General features: G+C 40.5%; 1 protein-coding gene across 1 annotated transcript in view; it reads left to right on the forward strand.

Moving 5' to 3' along the window:
• Positions 1–15,408, forward strand: part of LOC124140502 (DNA ligase 1-like) — a 98,950-nt gene that overhangs the window by 7,257 nt on the left and 76,285 nt on the right. The window contains exons 3-8 of the mRNA XM_048402689.1: positions 6,416–6,671; positions 7,854–7,947; positions 8,751–8,926; positions 13,795–13,999; positions 14,367–14,549; positions 14,825–14,948. Coding sequence (XP_048258646.1) covers positions 6,416–6,671; positions 7,854–7,947; positions 8,751–8,926; positions 13,795–13,999; positions 14,367–14,549; positions 14,825–14,948 — 1,038 coding nt within the window. The remainder of the gene's footprint in view (positions 1–6,415; positions 6,672–7,853; positions 7,948–8,750; positions 8,927–13,794; positions 14,000–14,366; positions 14,550–14,824; positions 14,949–15,408) is intronic.

Here is a 15,408-nt window from a genome sequence, read left to right on the forward strand (position 1 = left end):
CCCCTGGTCATGACTAAGTCATGTCCATGCCAGCTTGATATCCCATCAGTCGATCCTTCCAGCACTCCCCGACCGTCAGCCGTGATTCGCTTATCATCCCCCGCACCATCACGTGATGTTCCAGTTGTCAACGATCTGACCATCCTGTCACAGGACACAGTCATTTCCATGATGACACTGGCAGTTTTGACTTCACCGGGAATTGATTGTGCATGTTCATCCTCTACTTTAAATACAGGAAGCGTGAGGATACACTTCCGCCTTCTATGGTTTTCCCACATTCAGCCGACCTCACATTGTACTGTATGATCAAGACTGGTTATTTGTATAAGAATCAATGTACATTGTTGGAATATTGCTTCAAGCGACGTATAACTATACTCGCTCACTCACTCATTCACCTACTCATTGCCTTGATCGGATTTACTGTGACGGTTTGGAGACGTTATGATTGGCATCTCCCTCCCTTACCTCCTTCACGGAATCACCATACTCTTATGATCGGCGTTCGTTCCATCTGTTGCTCAAGCAGATCGCCAGATAGACATTAGCAAGGGAATGAAGATTGACTGGATTGTGCGCTGAATGTTTATCAGCGCAATCAACAGATTTGACAATTTCGTCACTTTCTGACTTATTTGCAAATATCATCTTGCTTATACACCTTGCTAATGAATTCTACAGGGAACTGACTGCCTTTACACAGCTATTCTTTGGAACTTGCAACACCGCTTCCTCTGTCTATCATACAGTTCACACTTGTATGTCAAATGAAGGGTTCGTGTGTGTCTGAACAGAGACCATATAATAGAGGGACGGCCCTCTAGCCTATGCGCGAAACCATCAGTGCTACGGCTTGTACTGCACAGCCTGTTCGGAAGCGAGCAGAAACGCGTTCACTGCAGTCATCGTTGTCGCCTTTTTTTCCCATGCAAAAGATATATTTCACAATACATATTTACACTCATGTATTTCTTAACATTGTTAACATTACAACTGAGATTTGTTGGTGCCCTAAAGCATGTCGTTGTCACTATTTGATGACTGTGATCACGCTTTGTCTTTGTTCGAGAGAACAAAATGGCGCACATGTTGAATCGGCAAAAGTGCAGATTTTGATTTTCAATAATGGCCTCTAATTCGCAATGAAAGTCCTTGGTTACCAAGGTGTATAAAAAGGAGATAAGTTAAAAATTGGCTTGGTGCCATTAACAAATTTAGAGCGGATGCGAAATTTCAGATTTTGATTCCAGAAATGGGACTCAATCTGAATTTTCCCGAAATAATTACACCCCAACTCTTAATTTTCGCAAGCTTTCAGACGAATGTGTTCCTATTATCGGTCCTGAATTAAAAAGTTTTACATTCATCACAATTTCCCCTTTGGCTTGGTACCAAAGTTATTAAGGTACGATCGGTAGGTTTTTTTGTATGATTTTTGGCGCAAGGCCATATTTTACGTCACATATTTTAAGTTAAATTACCATATAGCACACGACATAACATGCATTTTTTCTGTGATTATCAACCACATATATCGTTTGAAACATTCTACAAAGTGACTTATGTTGTATGATATTAGAATTGTTTTTGTAAGACGCATTTTTTTTTACCATTGATTTCGCAAAATCTTCGTAAGTTTAACTTTGTTTCAGTTAGGCTTCTATCACATATCACGCATATACTACATACTACAATACTACATATTTGTTATCTTCTGTAGATTTTGTCTGTATTAATCATGACAACATTTAATCAATTATTTATTTTATGCCGTGTAAATATTGATTATGAGCTATATGATATGGGCCTGAACCCAATCATAATAATGTAAATATGATGAAGGTACTACTTACTTTATGTATTTACACAACAATGAAAACATCATACAAAAATAAAAATCCGTTACATGAAATATTTGAATTATAAAATTATCATTTGCTTTGTAAATGCCAAGATAGAAGAAGGATTATATCGGCAGTCGTCGGGAGAGAAGTTCGAGACAACAAGGTCGAAAGTGTCATTCAGTAAAATAAATAGATGGTCTATTGTCCTTTTCTATGAAAAATACATTTACATATGTCAGAGTTTGTGATGTTTTGTTTTGTTTTAATAGTAATAGTTGCATGCCTCGTTCAAGGTTAGAGTTTAAAGTTTGTTTTTCATTGATCAGATATAAATAGAAAACTATGATGAAACAATTTTGAAAACTACAAACGTTACTACAGTTTACATATACTAGTATATATCTGGTACCATGCCCGTTGAAGCTATATTGTTACCTGAAATACCTTATTATTTGTATGCTGAAATATCAAACTAATCGGGTAATATTAAATAACGATTGTAAAATTACAATCGTCCTCTTTGCTTTGGAATTTAACAGTAGCCTCCCTTTGAAAAAAACTTATCTCGCTCCGGCAAACCCCATTATCACTGCTAGCCCCAAACTGGCATTAACCAATAACGTTTGATTCCTTCGAAGCACATTGTCGAACACATCGAAAATTCATTGAACAACGCTCATAGTTTAATGTGTATTTTTAATTCATTGGAACTATTAGCATTACAAAATAGTAGCGAATTTACATGAAATAAATACATTAATATGGCGTCATTTGTTTCTGGCTAATAGTAAAGCATTTACACCAGTCGGTGATCATGCATTTTTGCAAGTAAATCTAGTCTGGACTTATTATAAGATATGAAGTTAAACTGGAGATATATTTTGTGAACATCGGGAATATGGTGATATGTTACAAGTGTCTTCCTTGCTTCTGGATGAGTTTTATTTACACTTCCTGAGTTCCTGTGCAATTTACCGGATCGTAGTTGGTATATTTTTTTATTTATAATAGTTAACAATTGCAGCATAAAATGAGATATATTAACTGATTTTTAAAACAAACAGAATACATTAGAAAATACTTTTGATATCGGAACGGCATTTCCCTACCACGCCCTCGAAAACTTACGCTTGTGGACAGAAGTCATATTTTCATTTCCTATCTTTTTCTTTGAGTGAAACCTTTTGGGAGGTATTTACCAACGGCTTGGTAGCAGTAACATCACTGTCATTCTATTTAGACCAAGAGTCATCCGAAACCAACCCCTGGTCGAAGAGTGGGAATTCTTCAAGTGGTATATCTAGGTCCAAGACGAAAACGTCCCAGTGAATGAAGTCGTCCATGGCTGTGGCGAATGTAAATTGAAATAAATGTCCCGGAAGACACACATGTTCAGCAAATAATTTGCAGCCAACTGACATGTGCTAATGAGAGATATCATAAAAAAATCTTTGTAATCCGCTAAGAGACGTCCTTTTTTTTTATTGTCGCTGGTCGCAGTCGGAGAAATCTCGGCTAAGGGAATTAACTCTTACCCTGGATATTATGTAATATTGTTTACGTGGTTACCAGAATGGTCAGCCGTGAATGTCTGTGCATCTATTGCGCATCTGCAGCGGTACAGGGAGGTTAACAGCAGGGTGTCGGGGTGTATCAGTTACATGCCAGACCGTAGCGCTGATGGTTTATGATAAACTGTTGGTGAGGGCCGTCCCTCTATTATATGGTCTCTGGTCTGAAGCTTTTGACCTTCTGTAAGGCAAGACTGCAGTATTTGCTGTTCTCGTGCAAGGGTGATTTGCATATCACATGCCAAGATTTCTCTGCTTTTGTACACAAAAATCCATTATGTTGGAACAGACTGACCTAATGCGAGCCAAGCGCTGCATTTTCAGTAGTATTTGGGTACACAAGATACGGACTTTCATTTTTTGAAGAAGCCTCAGTGGATGAGTGGGTTAGATCGCTGACTAAGTGTGCTGGTGATTCGGTGCCTCACTCTGAGAGTGTAGGTTTGTATCCCAGAATAGACTCAAACCAAAGAAATCCTACAAGAATTTGTACTTACAAAGAAAGTGTAATCCCGAGTATAATATTTGTTGATTGGTGAATATAGACACCAGGTTCGACGCTCAGCTCCAAATATTTGTCTGTCCCATCCCAGATCCTCAGGTATGGGTCTACAACGCTCTTGCCATCTTGTTGGGGGTACCTCAACGCCTAAACCTTTCCCCCGACCTGCCTTCTACCACGTGTCCAACCAACCAACTTTGACTACTTTTGGTCGTGCCGTACTAGCCAGTACAAAGTTGATACACAGAACTGGTAAACATTGCAGAAAGAAAGTTCCACCATCTTCCTCTTTGGGACGATCTTCTCCTCCAGCCTCACTCCCACCTACTACATCCGTCGCGCGAAACCCTACATCATCTCCATAAGTCACTTGACGCCAAAGGGTATTTGAAGAAAGCAGCCAAGATCATCACCTAGGCTCATTGTACCTCCACCAAGGCCTTCTATGACCATAAATTGAAGGCATTCAAAGTTAACTGTCGAGCTTGGACAACACCAAACTGTCGTCTGTTTCTCCTCAACAGGTCACTGAGCACCTGCAGTATACGAGATCAACTCAGAAGCTTAAGGGCTCTACTTTGGCTACGTATCTCGCTGCATCATTGCCACTACGATGATCTAAGGTCTCCACGGTTGCTGAGCAGTTACAGTTCCTCATTCTGTCCTACAAAATGGCTGACAAGTCAGATTGTTTCCAGTCTGCCTTTTGTGATCTGTATGTCATTCTCCGCCATCTGTCCTCTGCTTGAGTATGAATCATTTACTGAGACCTTTAAGACGGTAGTTCCCCTGACCCTTGCAACTGCTACTAGAGTGAGTGAGATCCACGCTCTTGTTGTTAACTGGATCCAGTTTCAGAGAATCTATCTACGACTTCAGTGGGAAGAATCAGCTTCAAGGATAGCCAAACTGGTTGTTTAACATCCTGTCGTTGGTGTCCGTCTTGAATCCAGATGACCTTCAAGACATCTCCTTTAGCCTGGATCTCTCTGCATCTCTCGGCAACGACGCCACATTGACGTGCCTGCAAGAGACTCTTCATCCCATTTTCCATGGCAGCCTCCATGGAAGTCTCTCATACCACAGTCTCCTTCGGCTTTGCTAGACTATCCTTCAGGCCAATGCCTTTGCTGGATTGCCTCCTGTGACGTCCCGTCCACATGAGACTAGAGCCATCGCCTCTACCATGGCCTTCCACAGCAATTGCACCTTGTCCGCCATCCTGGAGGGTTGTTTTTGGAAGTCTGACACTGTCTTGGCTTCCCACTATCCATGGTTTATTTCTAGTCATTTCTTTTGTTTGACCTCCAGCTAACTGCAACATGAACAATTTCTAATGAAATTCAATCTAGATATATGAAAGTTAAACATACTGAAAGTCTAGAAACACACGGCAGCTTCGTACTGAATAAAAGTTTTAGATGTTGCATTGTCAGAAAATGTACAGTATGTATTGTTTTTTTAAAAATATTATTTTGCGTTAATTTTTTTTGTCTTTGGTTTAAATTATGTTTTGAACATATATATGTCTTTATGTACTGTATCCAGATAACAATTAAGAACACCTAAATTATTTTGATATTTGTATTTATGTTGACCTCTAAAAGCATGGACACTCCAACTTTTGTAACATTCAATTAAGAATTGACCTTCACTTTGTGTGAGTTCATTGGAGTATGAACCTTCATAGAGTGAGGGCCAAACTGTATGAACTTCGGAGCAAAAGCGGGGTATAAGTAGCCAAATTCCATTTCCGAATTGCACCAAACCCAGGCCATATGTTATCTCCTGTTGATTCTTGTTTAATCTGTCAACACCTTATCCGTGCTCATGGGTTTCAATGAAGTGGTAATTGTTTAAGACCTGCATGACATCAAGCTTTTCTCCCACATTGATCTAACACGCCATGAAAAAACTTAAATACTGTTAAAACGGTGTTAAACACTACTTGCTCATTAATTTGATCACAGCAGATGAACTTAATGTGAGAATGAATATTAATTTTCAGTGTTCCAGTTGGCTTTTGAAACTGCCAGTCCCAGTGGACTGGTAACTTTTAAGAATACCAGCCCCTCACAATTTTTGTCACTCTCAGCTTTAAACAAATAAATAAATAAATGTATGAAAATTGCCTGGTTTAATTCTTGATGTCATCTCTGAAGTTACTTAGATGTACATGTACAAAGTTCATCACAATTTTCTCTTTCTTTTTTTAATATTTCTCTTTGGTTCAAGACTATTATAAAGTCACTACAAATAGATATTCAACCTCGAAGCACAGCGAAATACTATTTCCTTCATCTTTAAAAAGACCGGTAAATCGTTAAAAAAATAATCATTTATTGATTATTGCCAATGTTTTGGTCAACAAGAATGATTTATAAGGTACATTATTTGTCGGTCCATAGGGACTGGCAATCACATGGGTTCAAGACAAATTTTACAAAAAAACCTGGTAATTACTGGTAAATGGGAACGCTGATTTTCTGTTTTAGAAAAGAAGACAAATCACCACTTAAGGTTAAAAATGGATCTCCATCAAAAGAAAGCGACTCTCCTATCAAGGCTCCATCTCGAAAGAAGAAGGCCAGAATCATTGAGAGCGATGATGAAGAAGAGAATGTAGATGTTGTGATGGAGGAAACAGATGAAGGCAAGGGAGATAATCCAGATGTCAAATCTAGTCAAGAGAAATCTAAGGAAGAGAAGCCAATGACGACTGTGATTAAGACACCACACAAAGATAAACCAGTAAGTTTAACTATCTGTGTCTGTAAATATTACTTAGCATAGTTAAAGATCTGATTAACTTGCTTGTTTGTATGGATTATTGCTGACTGCAGCGTCAAACGACATGCACTCGCTTCCTCAAAATCACTAGTGTCATGAAGTCATCATTGAAGACAAATATTTAGTATTTTGATTAGCAATCGCAAGGGACCTGAGGTTAGTTTGTGTTGAACTGATTTGTCCTTTAGTGAGCCTAATTATAGGGATGTGACAGTGAATATTAGAATGCTGTATGTAGTTGAATCTCAGAACTGATTTAACTGCTTCCATGGTCGAGTGGTAGAGCGTCCGCCCGGAGAGCGGAAGGTCCGGGTTCAATCCCCATCTTTATCATACCAAAAGTTAAAAGATGGTACTTGTTGTTACCCTGCTCGGCACTTAAGGGGCTAAAACAAGGACTGGTCGGCTCAGAGTCAGTATACTGTGTCTGAGTGGGGTATTCATGTTAAACTGCAGCATGGTATCTCAGTGGGCTAGCACTATAAATCGGCATCAGCCACACACACACATGCATGCATGTCGCTATAAAAGTGCAATAATCTTGGACACGACATTAAACCCCATTAAACCCCATTTCACCTTACCTCACCTCAGAACTGATCCTGGGCGTGAATGTAGCCTTACACTGTCAACAGTTCCAGCAGTTATTCGAGTCTGGGTCAGGCAAACCTGTGGTCGATAGTATGAGCAACAATCCAAACTGTCAGGGTACTTTCACACGTAACTAATTATATCATTATAAGCCCTTTGTCTAGTTATCACTTGTGAATGTTTGCCATATACTACTGATGTGTTGATGAAGGTTTATGTAAGAATGATCCAGGGTTTCACAGAGCATATGAAAACTTGGAATCATATTTGTTTGAGAGTCATGAGCACAATTTGGTGCAGGAGTTGTGCAGGAGATCAGCATTCGGCCTTAATAGAGGTATTGATAAAACAAAAAGAATCATGAACATTCGATGGAATGAAACATCTTAAAATGGAAAGATACAAAAAATTCTGTTCCAGTCCATGGAACCGGTGCTTGCTGTGAACATAATTTGCATCAAATAGGACAGATGCAATCGCATCAAAAACCCAGTATTCCTGTATCATGTGAAGTCCTGTATACTAATTTGTCTTTTTACCCTTCTCCACCAGGAAGGAAAGGATTCAGGTGTGTCATCCCAATCCTCTCCCTCGGAGCCAAGCACACCTGTCAAATCTCCATGTGGAATTCCTAAAAGGAAAACAGGTATATGATGATAGACTTCCAGTGTTCTGAAATCAGGTTGGGTTTGATTAATCTGTCGATGTGCAGGTGGTAGTTCATTTCAGATTCAAATTACTATAACATTTCTGTTTTACATAACTGAATACTTGTTAATGTTCTCGAACTGTAGTGTGGGAGTGATATGTCTTTTCTCTTTTGTTACGAAATAGAATGGGACTAAATGGCAAATTTATGCAATTAGATTTCACTATTTTAGCTCACTATTTGCCTCAACTTTACTTTCAGCATCACTTTCAGTAAGATTTAGTGTTATTATATGGACTTAATTTCTTAGCCTTGACCGAAAATAATTTGACTATACTCTGGCTTCGGACTAGTGGCTAAAGTTGCAGACCGCATCTGGAAGTTCTCTCTTATGGTGTGGCCTGTTTATGGATGTTTGGATGAAGCTGACACTTGTTGTGTTTAGCGCTAAGAATGGATTCATGTTGTCATGGTGTCATTGACTTGTCACATGTATTGACCGGTCACATGAAAGCAAGATGGCGCCTGGTGGTAACATTTCACAGTTCGCAGGTTACTGTAATGAAACAGAGGAGTTTAAAGGTTTTATAAACTTTAAAGTGAATTTCAGTATAACGGAACATATGATTACTCTTCACCAAATTGGACCCTCCTGTGTCATACAACCTCAGGGGTTGGGTCAGTGTATTCGTGTATTGACCTCATCAAGAGGTATTTTGTGTTTAATGTAGCCTCCTAACATCCATACTTTCTTTACTTGATGGCTGAAATTTGGACCACCTAGAGTTTGATTATTTCAGCAAGGAAGAGCATGGGTGGGGGAAGTGCTGTGAAGAGGAAGAGTGTCTCACAGAGTCCCAAAATAGACAGTCCTGCCAAGAGGAAGAAGAAGCTGATCTCGGATGATGAGGAGGAAGAGGGACAAGAGTCTGAGACAGGTGTAGAAGAAATAAAGCAGGACGACATCGAGATGAAAGTAGGTTTTGTCACTCACTTGTCTATGAACATCGGGCTCTGTTGATGTAGATCCTTATTTTGCAGCAGTTAGTTCAGTTTACGAAATGCTTTCATTTATATGATATAGTTTGTCTCTACAGGGAAGCAATACTCAGGTCTGACTTCATTATAGTGTTATATTTTAAAATTTATCCTATCTCGCACTTTGCTCACCCCCGTTTTTATTAGATCTTCACTTTTATCCTTGTTTGGGCTACATGTTGATCTCCATGGACGAGCAGTCCACACAGCGACCAGTTTGCACTTCATGCCGATGTGGGATGCTAGGGATCCCACTGGTCCCATGATTTCGTCAGACTAGGAGGGAGTATCTGATTCCTTTCTCACAGACGAACCAAACCAACCCACGACAGCCCTAGACACGGACATATGACGAGTACTCTCTAAAGTGTAGATGATCGGCTTACATGCTGTGCGGAGGATGGTACTGTCGTTTTGTCGTGTTCTACGACTAACATGGAGCTCACCCCTGTTATACCTTCGGAAGGTAGCCATAGTACTAATACCTCTGCCAACCCTACGAGTCTTTTCTGTCATTCGAGATCATTACCACAACCTCCACAGGATTGATCCTCTCAAGACCACCATATGGAGTTGTATAACGATTCATTGGATCAGGGCTTACGAATCTCCCATTCCCGAGAGGGTTCACAAGACATTTGTCCCAGGAGATTCGACATACAACATTGCATCACTCTTCTGTGTGACTGGCATTGACAGTCACTTTATTAGGTGCAACCATCAAGGGATCGGCATCCAGATCAGCACTAATGGACTTCTCACTCTCGACACACCTCGAAACACTGAGATGATTCACCAGATCACCGACCTTTGAAGGTGCCTCAGAATTCTGAACCTTGAACCTCAGAACCTCCCCGAACCTCGTCAAACCGCCAAACATTGCTGTACTCCCAAGGTGCGACAGTCGAGATGAAACCGAACATCTTCAGGCAAGCAACCTACATCCAAACCTCGTCAAACCGAACCTCGGAGGACATACAGACTCCTAAGGATTGACACACTACAAAGGTGGTGTCCAAAGGGAGATCATCGAACCTCCAAGGATCAGAGACATTCAAGAGACAAGCACTCCCCTAAGATGCGACCTTCACCTACATAATTGTCTAATGACAAACGAGCAGAATGTCGCTAATCCCCTTATCATGTCTCACGCAGAGACTATTCAGACTCGTCATGTCTAGGCTTGGAGGATGAATATTACGATTCTATTTGTCATTCATCCTACATGTCTAGATCTTCTCCTTCGTTCACCCACCCGGATTTCGGACCAAGGCACAGGTCTACTTCACCTACTCACCATGAGAGAGCACTGCTATTTTTCTTCGGTTTGTGTGCCAACACTACCAATGGCGAGTGCTCCCATTTGGAATTTTTATGGCCCTGTGGCTATTTACTCACCTAACAAAACCCATCATCAAGTTTCTACACTCTCGAGGTATCATCTATGAAACATCGACAACTGCATTTAAGTCAACAAGGATATGAACACTTTCCTTAGTCGCCTCGATATTTCTCAATGCCTGCTTCACCAACTAGGGTGGATCATGAACACCTAGAAGTCCGAAACGATTCCAACACAATGTCTCTAGTTCATCTTCGACACAAGTCTGGGCAAGATGTTTTTACCCCAAGATGGTTGTGAGAAAATCAAACGCCTCGTTCCATTGGCACTCAGGCAGCCACTTCCCTTACGTCAATGGCAACAACTTCTCGGTGTTCTAACATCAGCACAAGAGGTCAATTTCACTTCAGCCAATCCAGTGCTTCCTCAAGCCCTTCCTTCAGGACGACGATTGTCCTAATCTCTCTTCTGAACCACCTACAACCAAATGTCTGCGAAGGAGTTTCCTTGCAGCCATTCACCCTGACCTTCCACCTATTTCGTCGATGCCTCAACTGTGGGATGGGGAGCTCATTGTCAAGAACTACAAGTATCAAGGCGGTGGTGACTAGAAGACAGCCAGGTTACTGCAATAATCTAGAATTCAAAGCGGTGATTGTAGCAGCGTTTCATTGGTCGACACTCCTTTAGTCCTCTACACTAATGATTCAGTAAGACAACCTATCAGTCGTGTTGTACATGAACAAGATGGGATCTGCCATGTCAGCGTCACTACTATCTCTAGCGCTTGACTTCTTCCAACTGATCGACTCGCTCAACATTCAAGTTCAGGCAAGACATATTCCCGGCATCTCCATTGTCATAGCCGACTTTCTATCCAAACCAGAAAAACACCCCCCAACGGAATGGCGACTACATCCCATGATTTTTCAGTGGATTTGCAAGTTATTTCTGTGCTCCATGTCGACCTCTTCGCAACTCAGCCCTCCCGGTTCGTATCTTAAATCCCAGACCTTCTAGCCTGGGACCTCAATGCATTAGCATTCCAATGGGAAGGACTACATGCTTATGCGTTTCCCCCAACCGGCATTGTACATCGGGTTCTACAGAAGATAACATACTGCTTTTGGTCGCGCCATAATGGCCAACATGAAGTTGGTACACAATGCTCATCCCACTTGCAGAGAGAAGATTTTACACCATCTACCTCTAAGGGACGATCCTCTTCTTCAACATCACTCTCCAACAACCTTCAATCTATGCATTGGCGCATTTACAGAAATCATTGATATCTAAAGGTTATTCTGTACGAGTGGCCAAGACCATTGCAGGGGCTCACAGATTATCTCTGAAAGCACTGTATGACCATATATGGAAGGCATTTGAATTGTATTGTCGTTCACATGACATCACTTCCCGTGCCATGGCATCCCCGCAACAAATTGCTGAATACCTTCACTATCTTCGATCTTCTCTTAAAAGGAAAGGTTCGACTAGAGCTACCTACTTAGCTGCAATGAATTCACTTAGCTGCTTGTACTACAACAGGCACTAAGATTTCTACAATCGCCAAATTACAATCATTGATCTGATCATATAAGTTGTTGGACCAAACAACATGTTTTTGACAACCAACTTGGGATTTGAACATCATACTTAGTCATCTAACTTCGTCCGAGTTTGAACCTTTGGCCTGAGAAAGATTTCAAACACATTTCCTTGAAGTTTCCTAGTTTTCCTTCTGGCCCTTGCAACGGTGGCTTGAGTGAGTGAAATTCACGCCTTGTGTCTCGTACCCGCACTTCGAATCTACCTTATTCACAGGAACGCCTCCATGGTCTTGTGGTAGAGCGTCCGCCCTGAGAGCGGAAGGTCCAGGGTTCGATCCCAGGCCGCGTCATACAAAAAGACGTTAAAAGATTGTACTTGTTGTTACCCTGTCTGGCGCTCGGCATTAAGGGGCTAAAACAAGGACTGGTCGGCTCAGAGTCAGTAAACTGTGTCTGAGTGGGGTATTCATGTTAAACTGCGGCATGGTATCTCAGTGAGCTAGCACTATAAATCGGCATCAGTCCGGACTAGTACAAGCAGCCACACACACACATACACGTGCATGCACGTCGCTATATAAGTGCAATAATCTTGGACGCGACGTTAAACCCAATTTCACCTCACCTCACCTCACCTTATTCACATCCCATTACCTTGGAGACATATCAGTGACAGATGTTCAAGGCCTTCACAGTTTGGACCCTTGGTACTCGCACAACAGGTCTCTAAAACACATCTGCGCAGATAAAGAATATAAAACCAGTTTCGTTACTTTACATCCATCTCCATTTATAATAAACCTTTGTCATGATTATTTGTGTTGATTGTATTCATTCGGGTTTCCCAGACTGAGTATCTATTTGGAGGATATTATCAATCATTTGTAGAGACATTGGTCTTCAACTTGAAGTGGTCATTAGACACGGCCGATCTTTGTGTCCCGAACCTATATTTCACAGACCTCTACTTTAGGTATGTGTGTTGAGTAATGGATCGATGATCCTTTCGTGGTTATTGTCAATTGTTAATCACTGAGCATGATTGAGGGTTTGACGTAGCAATAAAAGAGATGCCAAGCGGGCCCAACCTATCGTCCTCTGGAGATAGGAATACCCCGCCTTGTAGAATCAACAGACTGATACATCCCTTCTCGAATATAAGACGTACTTGTTTGTTTTTAGACATACCATTACGCGTCTTTACGTTTGAACGTTACACATATTGTACCCGACTTATTGTGTTTTTCAGTTATTCATGGTTCAGGATCTCAACATTTTTTTAGAGTGTTTTTTAATTATCCTGTCAACAAGGTTTTTGTCTTAAGACACTTAACTGTGTTACTGTATTAAGTATTGTACCACTGTCAAGTTCCAGCCTTCTTGTAAATATCCCACGACTGTGATCTTTTGACGAGTTGCGCCCCACCATCCAACTGGGATAAAAGGCATAATGTGAGATAGGATAAGTTTAAGAATTTGTAAATTTTATGATAAATTGTATGATAAATTGTATGATAAATTGTATATTTATATACTTATATCCTATCTCACACTTTATATGCCCACCTGTCCATCCCCGCATCGTAATTCCTAAGTCTTTATGCTCTTGAAAGAGAAATAATTGACTGGGATAGACACGTGATCAGCGGAAGTAGGTCAACCAGTATGCATAGCGTGCATGACCGAGATCTGGCAGGTGACCATGGTGATGTATTTAGGGATTAATTACTTCAGAACCTGGAAACCTTTATTTCAGACACAATTTCACTCAGAATCGAAAGAAAAAAGAGAAATGCATAGTGTAAGATAGGATAACTATATAAATGTACAACTTATGTAAATACAATCATCAGTATTCAAAAGAATTAAAAGAAAACCAATATATAAAAACATGTCTACTTGTGATGATTTCAGGAACTAAGCTCTGAAGAAAACAGTCCTGAATCAAAAGATAAAGACGAAGACACTGAAGCAAAGGATGAGCCAAAGGATGACAAGGAGCAAGATGTTAGCATGTCGGAGGAACAGGAAGACAGCACTGATAAGAGAAAAGACTCCAAGGAAAAGAAGGAAAGCAAGGGAAAGAAGGAAAGCAAGGGAAAGAAAGGAAAATCTCCGGGTAGGGAAATCTACTCTTTTTCCTAGTTGTGCATCTGCCTGATTATGTATCACATCCATGTTCTGGTGCACATCATTCCTTCATAATTCTGTTGTATATAATACCCATGCTTTTGTTTCCTTGTTGTTTAACATCGTCTTCAGCAATATTCTAGCTATATGACTGTAAATAATTGAGTCTGGACCAGACAATGCTGTGATTGACATGAGCATCAACGCACGCAACTGATATACAATGACATGCAATCCACCAAGTCACCGAGTCTGACCACCCAATCCATTTCGTCGCCTCTAAAGCTGGTTACATATAAACTTGCCCGGAATATAAAAAAAAGGTAAACCTCAACGTTTTTTGATTGCCCTTACAGCTACCAAGAAGACAACTGGTAAGAAATCACCAAAAGCAAACAGCAAGAAGAATCTAACGAAAGAAGAAAAGAAAGAAGTGAAAGACAAAGATAATGAAAAGGAAGAAGAGAAAGACAGTGAAAAGGAAGAATTGAAAGAGAATGAGAAGAAAGAGGAGAAAAAACCTGTTCACAGCTTTTTTGGTGAGCACTAATAATTGTATAATTATCAATGCAATTGTTTGGTTTTTGTCTTGCCTGAAGTGCATTTGTTTAATTATTTCTGAGCAAACAGGGAGGGTAAAAGGGAAGTAACTCTGCACTCCTTGATTTGAAACCTCATTGGGAAGATTTTAGGAAGCTTGCAGTATCATTTGTTTTGTTGATGTAATTAAGACAGAGTCTGACTGAGATGTGTTCTTGGAATATTCCCCCAAATGCTGAAGATAACAGGTAAATTGATCCATTTGTGTTCACAGCTCCAAGAAAGCCTGTTAAGGTTGAAGAAAAAGAAGAATCAAAGTCTGATGTTAAAAAAGAAGTAACAAAGTCTGATGTTAAAAAAGAACAAGAAACACCTGATAAAAAAATTAAGAAAGAAAGGTAAGATATTTCGGTATTTTTGCTATGACCTAAATTGTATGCTTAACAAACAGGGATGAGAATCTTCTGAGGATCCGCAGATCCCAAATTTCCGCAAAGTTTATAGAACACAAATTTGTTAAATTCTGATGAACCCCCTATAAACACCTCCAAATTATGGACCAGGCTCCATTGGAAAGACATTTCAGTTGAAAAGGAAAATATCCCTTCTCATCCCTGAACAAACTGAAGTAGTGTGAACACCTTGGTTTGGGACATTAGGCATTCCGTTTGCTGTGGAGTTTGATGTGTGCATGTGGAGTTAGGGGGCGTCACATCAACTGCAGCATCCGTTGAGGGATTACACATGTTTTGATAACAGGAGGGGTCGTCTCGTGAACAACGTTCAGTAGGCAACCAATTACTCACCAAGGCACTCTCCAACCCAGAGACCCGTGAAAATCCGGGGGAGAATAGGTCT

Source organism: Haliotis rufescens, unplaced genomic scaffold, assembly GCF_023055435.1.
Source record: "Haliotis rufescens isolate VD_foot unplaced genomic scaffold, xgHalRufe1.0.p SCAF_28, whole genome shotgun sequence".
Lineage (NCBI taxonomy): Eukaryota > Metazoa > Mollusca > Gastropoda > Lepetellida > Haliotidae > Haliotis > Haliotis rufescens.